A 12780-nucleotide genomic window follows, 5' to 3' on the forward strand; every position below is an offset into this window, starting at 1 on the left:
TAGACAAGTTTCTGAATAATATTGTTGTGTTTTAATTGTAGCAGACTTGCGCTACAATTATAGTAGTCTTTATTTTTTTTTTCTTATCCAGTATAGTAGTTCAAATGAAAATATTCTGTTGGTTTTATATTCACTTGTTGAATATTTATAGTACTTGATCTTCATTATTTTAGCATATAAATCCTTTCCAACTGAATTTTTATACAGTTATACTGTCAACACAAAAATATGTACTTATTTTGTTGTTTTTCTATAGATAAAGTGTAAAAATCAGTAACTAAACATTTTGTTGCTTTTACATTCAATTTGTTGAATGTAAACAGTACCTGATCTACATTATTTTTAGCATATAACTTCTTTTTAGCTGAATTATAATCTAGTTATTATGTCAGCTCTAGCTATTGTAGTTTTGTTGTAGTTGAATTTGTAGAAAATATTTAACAATGTGTTTTGTTGCTTTTATATTCATTTGTTGAATGTAAACAGTACTTGATCTACAATATTTTAGTATATAACTCTTTTCCTACTGATTTATAATGTAGTTATTCTGTCAATTCCAGTTAATATAATTTTTTTGTAGTTGTATTGTAGATAAATTGCAAAAAAACATTAACAACTATGTAAAGGATGCTAGAGATAGTAAAAAAGTGGTATATTATATATATAGAAACCATTCATAAACAAATCACTCTATGAAAGTATTATCTCAATACAGAAAAATCCTAACTAACTACATTATGATCTTAAAAAACCTCAACAATTACACATCAAATTCTGTTATCCTGAACTCACCAACAATTTTTATGAAATATTCTGTTAACTACATAAAATTTTATTTCTTTTTGGGTGCATTCTTGCAAGATCTTTTGTTATGCCCTTCTCCTCCGCAGTTGCCACATGAAATCTTGTACTTCTTTGAATTTATTTCATCATATGTTTTGTATCTTTCTTTTTGAGGTCTTCCTGGCTGCCTTTTCCCTTCTGTAGGTGGATTTACTACTTCTTCAGATATATGTTGTGGCACATTCCATTTGCTTTCATCAGGCAGGGAATTTACTGGTATTTCATAAGTACGCAAGAGGTTCTTCCTTGTATAATAAAGAGAACAATATTGTTCAAAAGACTCATCCATGTGTCTTAAAGCAGCCAAAGCATATGGACATGGAAGTTCATTAAACTGGAATCGCCCACAACTACATCTCTTGTTTTCAAGACAAACAATATAGCGCCTCACACCATCTAGTACTGTATGGATGTAGTCTGTTGAAGCCCTCACCTACAATTACATTACAAACAAAAAAATAATTCATATACGGTTAAATACAAAATATCTACAATATCTACATTGTCCTATATAAATTAATTTGATGCAATAAATGATCAGATCTTACTCTAAGCTTGTGCGATAATGTTTTGTTGTCATCCAACTCTTTGTTGAATTTAAACCCAAGGTATGTGAATGTAACCTTTGCTCTCAAATAACTTTTCCTTCGTCCAACGTTCAAGAATAGTCATCATATACTCTAATAGTTCTACTATCAACAACTCTCTTGCATATTTTGTTACAACATTCAACGACTCAGCAATGTTTGATGTCATAGTCCAAGTTCTGTTCACCGTAGCGTGTACTCGAGACCATCTATGGTAGCCAATATCGTATAAGTATGCTTTAACACGCGGGTCATTCTCTTCAATCTTTGACATCCTTTCATTAAATTCATCAAGCGTGTATGATCGTGTCGTGGCAAAGTACAATTCGCTTAACTTTAGATGACCCTTCTTGAACTTTGCCCTTATATTTGTCCAAATATGCCACATGTAAGAATAATGTGGCATGCCGGGATAAACAATAGATGTTGCCTTCAAGATACTCTCATTCCGATCCGAAACAACACACATATTTGGTTTTTCACCATATGTATGTTTTAATTGCTCAAAAAATCACTTTCATGATGCGTCATATTTTGAATCATCAACAGCATATGCCAATGGTAATATGGTACCTACATTATGTGGCAAATAGCAATTAATTGGCTGCAGGAAAAATGCAGAGGAAGACATATACATACAAACTACAACTTTTCATCAATATATCTACAATAAATCTACAAGTACTACAAAAAACAGACAATCTACAATATTTCTACAAGATTTCTGCAATAAAACTACAATACCTGCTGCATCCATTATACTAGATGTTACCATTATTCCCCTGTATGATGACTTTAAAAAGGTCCCATCAACTACTACAACTGACCTACAATATTCCCAATCACTGATTGACGTACAAATCGCAACAAATGCATATAAGAAGCATTCATCTGCGGTCTTCTTATATTTAACTACAGATCCCGGATAAGTCTTCTCAAGAATATAAATATAACTTGATAATTTGCTGTAGGAGTCAGCAGGATGACCTATCAAAAACTGTAAAGTCTTTTCCTTTGCTCTCCAAGCTTGCATGTAGGTTAGATTCACACCGTGTTCAGACAACATGCCAGTTTGTATGTCTTTTGGTGTGTAAATTGTCTTAGGATCCGAATATTTTGGAATAACCATGCTACCAACTACCATGACAGTAGGTTTGCCTTGTATGAATGTATTGTCCATTAAAGAGCATGTGTGTTGGCTGTTGGAATTTCTGACCTTGAACATTGTAGAATCATTTATGCTAGTTGCCTTGAAGTGCCATGTACATTTTTCACCAACACATAACAGCCAGTAGCTACAAAATAAATACAATTTAAACACTGGTTTAAAATGTAGATTAAAAAAAAGACTGGTTTAGCTTAAACGATCACATTATACAATTTACATACAACATAACTACAATTCATCTACAATACTGATAAACATTATCACAAGAAAAAACTGAAGAAGTAAAAAATTACAAATAAACTACAAATTTTAAAAAATAATGATCTTTGACCATTCATATGTTCATACCTTCTAGCACTAGATCTTTTAACCGTGAATTGGAACTTGTGCATGACAGAATAGTGCTTCATTGCAGTTGCAATTGTTTGCTTGTCTTGGTATACTTGTCCTACTTCAATAAAACTTGGTGTACTATCTGTTATTATTATACTTTTATATTCCTCTATAACGGGAGATGTTGACATATCAAGTAACTTTAATGTTCCAGACGAACCTACATGAGAAAAAAAGATAAATACTGTTATGAACAGTTTGTAGAAATTTTGTAGATAATTTGTAGAAACATTGAAATTTTGTATTTCATATTAATTTTTCAAATGATATGTAGTTTTATTGTAGAATAAATGTAGAAATTTTGTAGATATTGTGAAAATCCATACTGATATATATATATATTACTCTGACATTTAATTTATTTGTAGATAAAATGTAGATAAAGTGTAGGACATTGATATACAACCAGAATTTGATGGAAAATGTAATAGCACAAACCTGCAACTGTGTTCTCATTGGTGATACTCAATTCCATATTGAAATCGCGAACAGTTATACATAGCGGATATGATCCTAAGTTTTTGTTTTCCTTTTTCGTCTCCATGTATACACGAACACCCATATCGTTCCTAATTTCCATTGGAGGACAATGCTCGTTGATAATGTATTTGATTTCTATAATTTTTTCGGATGTATCAATCATTAATTGCTATGCTATTGTAGAAATCAATAGACTATAACTCGCATCCTCATCGACTACAATGCCATTGACCTGAAATTCTCTAAATCTCCCATAGCTATCCCAATTCCCATTCAGTTATAGCATAATTGAAATTTTGGACATAATTGCGTTTGTTGTAGAAGAATTATAGAAGATTTAGTCGTTTTTGATTTGTGAAATCAGAAAAAATGTTGAAACACAGTGTATCGTAAAAACAGAGTCGCTAAATTTTGAATCGAAACAGCCGATAATTATTAATGCGTGATTTGCGTTGTAAAATATCTGGAAGAATATTTAATTCTCCAATATTAGCGCGCCTAAATAAGGAAGCCTACAGCTACAATGATTCCTTATTTAATGAATTGTCTATATTTTATAGAAATACTATTAATATGGTGGGTAATATGCAAACTATGAATATATTTAGTAATATAGTTTCCTATATGGTATAGGAACGAAAATTTTCCTTGATTTTTTAGAGCAATCCACTAAATTTGGGTTTACTTTTAGAACCATCTAGACTTAAGTCCTTACACATCTAGAAATACTTTTTTTCCCCTTGTTAATACCTTTTAAAAATAGACACGAAGAACTGATATGGTTTGAGTGAGACTGCTGCATAATTGATTCATTGATTTATTTTAAAGTAAGAATAATAACGACAAATGAAAAATGTAAAAATATGAAGTCGACAAATTCTTTATTATGAAATTCAAATATATTATAAAAGTTATATCTATGGGCAAAGCTATGTATGGTTAAGGGTGGGTTCAACTTAACACCCTTCATTGAAAAATTATAAATACTGTGTATAGGGTAAAATATTACTCCATTTGTTATGATTAAAAAATAGACTTTGAACACCCTTATATAGTTCACTGACCTTAAATTTCCTGTCTTCGTCGCGGGCAATATCCAAGTACTTAGAAGAAAATATGTACAAGACGTGAAGCGAATTCAATGTTAGCATGGGCATTAATAGATTATCTTACCTCAAACGTGTAATCACGTAAGCATCTTTTTTTAAAATATTGCTTGATGAGAACTTTGAATATTTGAGCTCTAACATTCTAGACATGCCAACATGATTAAATTGTTATTAAAGGGCAAAAAAAGGAAAATAACCATTTTTTACACTGCTAATTAAGAATTAACCACCATCTCAAAAGCAATTAACATTTTCCCGCTTTATAATTAGTTAGACAAAATACCACTAAATTAAACACATGAAACCTTCTCCTTTTTTTTTTCCCCTTCTTCTTTGTAACTTCCATAACTATAATACAGATGAAATTCCCCGTGGGAGTTCGCAGTTTGTAGTTCTAATGGACAAGATAATTACAAAAAATGTGTGTCCACTGTCCACTTAACTCTGGTATGTATATTTTTTGGTAAAACGTTACGTTTTCCCATAATTTATTTTAGAAGTAGAGCGAACTTAAATCATGTGTACACCAGGTGAATGGAAAACGTAAAATAAATCAAAAATGGTATTGAAGACAACTCCAGCAAATTAGAAAGAGTTCAAAATTAAGTTATGCATTATTTACTTTTAAGTATTAAATAATCTACAATATTGGTGGTATATAGAAAATCATGTAAATGGAGAAATGCTACATTCTGATAATCAAGAGAAAGTTAATTTCTGTTGTAGAGGATCTCAACTTTCATTGTTCAAAGGAATGGACAGTAACTAGTTGGAATGGAGTAACAATGTTTTTGTCGGTTACGTTAACGTTCCATTTATCCATCCATCCATCCATCCATCCATCATATGCGGGAGCAATTTAGGTAAAGGCCAGAATAGTCTTTTTAAACGAAAGGTGTAATAGCAAATCTAAAAGGTGACTATCCTACCTAATTTTTTACATGCACGTTTTTAGCATGAATGTAGTTCATTATGTATTTTTGGATCAACTATTTGTGTTTGGACTAGATAGATGTAAGTAATGATTGTTTACTGGTTATCTATTACTATCTCCTACAGTACACTAATTATATCTATCAATGGTTTACATTAGATGACAAGTAATTCAGCTAACTTGTTTTGTTTTTGCACGGATTTTCACATGGTCCAATTTAGCTTCATTGACCACAATTTTAGATGCATTTTTTGATTAATTACATAGACCTCATTTATAAGTAGTTAATTTGGTTACGCGATTGCAAGTCTAATGCCTAAATGTTAGGTATTTGGACAGAACCTTATTAAATTACTATAGTGCCGTTATATTAATTCTTATACCAAAATTGATTAACTTCTGATTTGTAACACCCAAGTTAATTCAAATGACTTAAATATTTTCTCCGTTTATTTTTAGTTATCCATTTTTACTTTACATTTTTTTTAAGAAAAAAATAAATGATGTATGTATTTTATAATTTTGCCCATAATAATGATATCATTTTCAAAAGACTTGAAAAATGATTTGGGGATTGAGTAACTAATGATAAGGGTAAAATATGTATAAAAAAAATTATTTTTTTCTTGATTTAATATAATAGACCAGTAAAAATAAAATATATTTTTAGTATAATGGACAAATAAAAGTAAAGAGTTAGGCAAAGAAGGCATATAGTAGAAGAGTTGACATTCATTACTCTATTGGACTTTTTGGTTCTCAACGTAAAGTTGCTAGTAGTCATGCACTCTGTTTTAAAAAGCAGAATTGGGACTCGTCCGGGGCTCGCTCTAGGGCGGAGCACTCGTAAAATGCCCCTGGGATTATGTGTGGGACTTAGTTCCGTAAGACTTACGCATCGACCGTCGGGCTTACGCCTCAGACACGCCCAATGTCCAATGTACTGGGCTCGCCTAATAGAACTTTATGCAATTATATGTCACTAGCCTTGTAAATCCTTTTTAATAAATCATTGACTATTCAAAATTATTTTTTTAATCATAAATCATTGTTGAGAGTATTTTATGTCATAATTAAAATAAAAATTATTATACGTTATCCATTAAAACTGCTATGATAGTAAATTTTAAATAAATCTTTCATTTAAAAAGTATTTATTTATTAACTTTTATTCTTTATTATATAATAGTCCACAATTGTTTATAATTATTTTTCTAAATATTTTTTTTTCACATTTACGAGATATAATACTTATTAATTTAATAGTCCAGTATTAGCTAGTAACTATTTAAAAATAGTTAGTTATCATATTATTGTATGGTGAATTATGTGTCACTTTATTAAGTTGTTGAAACTTAAAAATAAATGATACTAGAGAATCATATTTAAATTGTGAATTAAGTGGAAGAAATTGTTTTATCTACTAATAGCGGTCAAATTGGAATATTACCAAATCACGCCCCTATTGCCACAATTGTAGATATAGGGATTTTGAGAATACGTCTTAACGACCAATGGTTAATGATGGCTCTGATGGGTGGTTTTACTAGAATAGGCAATAATGAGATCACTGTTTTAGTAAATGATGCGGAGAAGGATAGTGACATTGATCCACAAGAAGCTCAGCAAACTCTTGAACTAGAAATAAATTATATTTTAAATAAAAGCATATTAAATAAAAGGAGTATTTTTTAAAAAAAATCAAATTATAATATCGAAATTCTTTCAAGATTCAATACTCCTTAAGAGATACGTATAAGATTTCATATCGAATACATTACTTTTGATGTTTGAGTTGTAATGATGTTGGAGCTAATTTGCATATTATGATATATGTCATACTTTTCGTATTATTCATAGTTGAATTATAATTCATAAATATTTTAAATAGATTATTTGTTATGATTTGTGATTGATTTTAATTTTATGTTTATTTTTTATTTATACTATCTTAAAATCCTTAAAATTTATAAAATTTAAAGATCTGTGATACTTACGTCTCATGTCTCAGGGCTTACGCCTCGCCTCGTTAGAGATAAAACGTCTTGCTTCATGCCCCGCCTTTTAAAATATTGGTCGTGCACAACATAAAGTGATTATATCCATTTAGAAACTTTAAATTAACACCAATAGTAGCAATATTCTAGGACAGATCGGTCTGACTTTGTAGGGGTGCATATTCGTCCACTAATGAAAAATGAGAAAGGTGGAAGAAGATAAAGTGAGATGAGTTTATATTCAGCAAGCGCGACTTAATCTGCTTTGTGATTGTTTATATTCGAATTATATTTAATAGATTAAATGTTGTAATAGCTTTATAATTTACTAACGTATTCTGAATTTAGGGTAAAGTGTGGTATGAAGAAAAATATTTTCACTTTGCCCATATTTGATTGGGTTAAATATTTTGAAAAATATTTTTCTGCAAATGACTTCATACCACAACCCTCACTCTAAGCCCCAATTCCAGCCCCATCCCAACCCAACCCTCGCTACACCACGTCGCCCTTAAACCCCGGCCTACCATCCTTCCTCGCCCTACTTTAATTATATATTTTTTGCTATCTAACCAAATTAAAAAAAAATATTTTCCAGATAAATATTTTCAAGGAAATTATTTTACTTGGTGTATGGGTCGAAATCTGACCAGACAAGAATCCGCGTGGAGAATAACGGCAAGAAGTCACTTGGGCCGAAGTCGTATCTATACAATGCTATAATGACACGCACCTCAGCCACGACCGAGGTCGTGTATTCGGAATGCTTATACGACGAATTGGATGTTACGACGTTTCAGTGGGTTAACTAGTAATACAGTCAAATGACTTAGGTACTATGGTTAATGACCGTTAGGTAAAAGGGAATACCTAGTATATAAACTAAGTGAGAAGAAGAAAAGAGGAGGCCGAAAACAAATCCAGACACATAGATATGTTTTCTGAGAAGGAAAGGGATCCTCATCTCTCTCTCCTCACGAAGGAGAAGGAAGCAAGGAAGCTCAGATCCTCAATGTATATCGTTAGTCTCATCATATCAAATGTGTGGGGTTCAACCTTGTTAAAGACCGGTGTCCCTTTTTATCTATGTAATCTTCACTTTTCTGATAAGAGCACATTGTAAAGAGTTGACTACAAAGAATATACAAAAGCTTGTCTTGCCACTGATTACATTGTTCGATATACACTCTTTATTCACAAGATCAAAAGATTTCTTGTCCTTTTTTATTTTCTATTACTCCATGTTGTTGTCAGGAAGGGGAATCATCCAAGTCATCTAATATTTGGGTGACAAATTATTTCTTATTACGTTCATTGTCATTATTTACATTTATTGCATGCTTTTATTACTACATTCAATGACAATCATTGAGCATTTATAGTTGGTACAAATCATTTTCGGATTCAGCTCTACATAGTCAATACATCTAAAATGTTAGATCTAGTGGTTATTATATTTAACTAAGATTTACCCTCTATTTTCTCATTAATTCATTTTAAGAAAAAGTTTAGCACTTTTTTGATAAAATAATCTGGCGCCGTTTGTGGAAATTTTCTAGCCAAAATTTTAGTTTCCTCTAGATCTAAAGTCAGCTAGAGTTGTACTTCCCGATTGTCGTAGCCTCGCCCTTTCATTTACAAACACCAACTTGAGAAATTCATAGGCAAGCTTTTGAAATAGCCAAACCAACCTAGGTCAGATCTTTGCGTTAAAACAAAGTTTGATATCTATACAAAATCCGCGTCTTGCTGAAGCGATGGGTTTGGCATGTCGTGAGTATGAGCTGTCAAAGTGAAAGTATGGCCACTACGCACTGAGCACGTCCGTAATCCTATCTGTTGTATTAACGTTAGATACCGACCTATACTTCATGCGCATTGCCCCCGGAAAGGACGATAGCCTATTGTATGATTCTTTGAAATAACAAGCTTGTCTTACCCGTATGTACGGAATATAACTTATGTTTCCTTTATTTTTGCACACCTCGGATGGGATCGGATCGGAACTCGAGCTCGAGATCCCAATGGACGAAGCAAGTTGTCAGTCCAAAAGAAGTCCAAACTCGACTAATGATGGAGCTAAGCACGGGCCACCAAATTTGAAACTGCCATTCGAGTACAAGACTAAATGAGTCGTTCTACAGCGCCCCTCTCACCTCGCTAGCCAATCAGGTCAAGGTAACTGACGATTTCATTTGGTTTTAACTTGTTATTTTTCCTTTCTCTGGATTGGAATAGGAACATGAGCACTCTCCCAGGTGTGCGAACAAGGAACAAATGCCACCGAAATAACACGATAGGAAAATGTTCCGCACCATATCGTCCCGTAGATAATGGTCGAGCAAACCCCTCCACACTGTACCATACTGTGAATAACAGACAAACGACTCACAACAAGCCGACATTATTAAGAAATAACCTCCACAACCTGTGACTGGGCGGTGAGCCCATGGAACATACAGTCTCTCCAACACAGGCAGAATATGAGCACAAAAAGCTTGCATGTATGCTCGCCATGGCAATCCTATGTCGGTTCAACCGACTAAATATTATGAATCACTCCCGAACTTCGTTCAAATCAATCAAGTCCCAAAATGCCCAGAAGCACAAGTAACAAAATTCATCGCACGTCCCGTCAATGAAGGGACTAGATAGATTGGGACTCACCCCGATGCATAATACTCTACAATGAAAGAAAAATTAAAAAAAAATTGGGGCTCACCCCGATGCACGCATAAACAATGCAGCAACGAGTAATATTCTCCAATAAAAGCTGTCACGACCCAAACCGATGGGCCGTGATGGGCACCCGGTATCTTACTCAACCGAGTACCAACGTAACATATTTTTTTATTACATCATCACAGGTAAGTGGGACAAGAGGGGCTTCATGAGATAACCAGAGTAAACATGAGGAAATACCCAACATAGAATGACCCAACCTGATATAGAAACTTATACCAGTGACATACGGGCCTATAAACCCAATGTAATCCATTATATACTTAACATATAGGCCGACAAGGTCATACAAGTACTTGTATACATGACATATGTCTACAAGCCTCTAAGAGTACATACTTATCATAAAGGTCAGGACAGGGCCCCACCATACCAAACAATACACGTCTAAATCATACTGACCAAACAAGCAACTCCGGAGTAAATGGAGCGTACCAACATCTTCCGCTGAGCTGATAGCCTACTTGGAGGACTCTCGGTCTGTCTATCGGGACCTGCGGGCATGAAACATAGCATCCCCAGGCAAAGGAACGTCAGTACAAATAATGTACCGAGTATGTAAGGAATGAAAATTAGTAAATAATAGACAATAGATATGAGATAAACATGGAGTAAAAGACTCGACATGTAAGTCTGGATAACTCTGTAAATCATGAAATAATTATAATGTCATGTATATGCGTATGAATGTCATGTCGTGCATAGGTACATGTTTCATAACATCATCAGGACTCTGAGGGAATCCCATCAAATCATCTCGGCCACTGTGGGCAACATCATCAACGTATACCAGTTGATCAGGTGGTGGTGCGTATATAACGCCGTAACCTTTTCCCATATCCCCCCATATATATATATATATATATATATATATATATATATATATATATATATATATATATATATATATATATATACACACACACACACACACACACACACACACACACACACACACACATATATATATATATATATACGCGTATATAACTCCGTCTGGTCATGGGTCGATGTGCATGTGTAAATGAATGCAATGCATGAGAAGTACGTCAATAAAATCTCTCGGAACGTCATAAGACCATTATACCTCTGATTAATCATGAAACAAACTCTATCAACTTACGTATTTTCTGAGACCCATGAATAGATGACAGAATAATAAGACATATGAGAGTTCAAAAACATAGGCATCTCTAATACTTTTATGAATAGAGTCATTTATACAAGTTGTGCATTTGCTCGTTTCGTTCGCGTCATATAGATCATGCCAAAAAGAAAGAAGGGATAGCCTTAACATACCTGAGTCGATCCTCTTGACAATACCTCTAACATACGTTAATTGCAACAACACGTAATGGCAGATTGAAGTAGGGAAAAATTTATATGATATTCTTGAGAAAGATTGCACCGTACTCCCTTAGAATCGCAAAATCCGGTTGCTATTGTGTGGTATAACTTTTTATGAATTCCTTTGATAATCCAAGAACTCCCGCTGCTCTCTTTGTGAATCAATCCTAATCTTATGTGGCTTTTATTGAATTAAGAAGTCTTTTATTACTTTTTCTAAAGCACTCGCGTTGCCCTTTCCAAATCTTTATGAATATGAAAGCTTTTTATGTCTTAGCCAAGGATCCCTTTCAAGGTGCCACCTAGAAAAGTGATTTAAGAGTCACTTAGTGGCTCATATATTGCTCCCACATTGGGGATGGTGTTCCACCTTAATCCTATCCACCAAACACCTTAATTAATTGGTAATATTCTCCCAAAAATCCACAATTAACCAAATATCCGCATAATTAAGAATTATCTCAAATTACTAAAAATACTATTTACCTTTAACACACTTTATACACCTTAATATCATGGTTATGTGGTATCTTATAAGGTACTAGTCCATAAATACCGTGTATTATAGCTCAGATCATATTTATCCCAAATTGTCAAACTTTGACAAAACTCATTTTCTTCGGTTCGCTTATCCTCTCACCTTCACGAATTTACTCATAACTTGTTTGAAATAGAATAATACTTATAATCTCCAAATAATATTGTCCTTAAACTGATGTCAATTATCTTATGACAAATTCAACGTACAGTACTACAGGGTGTAACATCGTCGTAATATAATACCGCGGAGCGTAACATTGACGTATTATTGTAGGGCGTAGCACCATCATAATATAATACTGCGGGGCATAACATCATCGTAAAATAATACTACGGGAATAACAAAAGAAAAGTTAAAGTTTGGCTTCGCACGAACCATGGCGGGTTACAATTCGACCTCGCTCGAATTTACATCCTTATGGCCATCGGCCATCGCCAAGCGAAAGAAAAGTTCGACCTCTCTCGAACTCGTAACAGGTTACAATTCGACCTCCCTCGAATTTACACCCTCACGACCCCCGACCGTCACCAAGTGAGTAAAATTATACCTCGCTCGAATTTACACCCTTATGGCCATCGGCCATCGCCAAGCGAAAGGAAAGTTCGACCTCGCTCGAACTCGTAATAGGTTATAATTTGA

The 12780-nt window shown here is 33.5% G+C and overlaps 2 protein-coding genes across 2 annotated transcripts; both read right to left on the reverse strand.

Annotated features, from left to right (window-relative positions):
• Positions 1 to 760: 760 nt before the first annotated feature.
• Positions 761 to 1818, reverse strand: LOC107790613 (uncharacterized). Its single transcript, XM_075232074.1, has 3 exons — positions 1447 to 1818; positions 876 to 1276; positions 761 to 782 (listed from the first exon to the last, which is right to left on the reverse strand). Exons 1-3 carry the CDS (start codon positions 1816 to 1818, stop codon positions 761 to 763), a joined length of 795 nt encoding a protein of 264 aa, XP_075088175.1.
• A 129-nt stretch (positions 1819 to 1947) lies between these two features.
• Positions 1948 to 3553, reverse strand: LOC107790614 (uncharacterized). The gene is made up of 5 exons (XM_075232075.1): positions 3430 to 3553; positions 2947 to 3151; positions 2831 to 2845; positions 2175 to 2725; positions 1948 to 2003 (listed from the first exon to the last, which is right to left on the reverse strand). The coding sequence occupies exons 1-5, from the start codon at positions 3551 to 3553 to the stop codon at positions 1948 to 1950; spliced, it is 951 nt and encodes a 316-aa protein (XP_075088176.1).
• Positions 3554 to 12780: the final 9227 nt, after the last annotated feature.

This window comes from Nicotiana tabacum, chromosome 16 (assembly GCF_000715075.1).
Source record: "Nicotiana tabacum cultivar K326 chromosome 16, ASM71507v2, whole genome shotgun sequence".
Classification (NCBI taxonomy): domain Eukaryota; kingdom Viridiplantae; phylum Streptophyta; class Magnoliopsida; order Solanales; family Solanaceae; genus Nicotiana; species Nicotiana tabacum.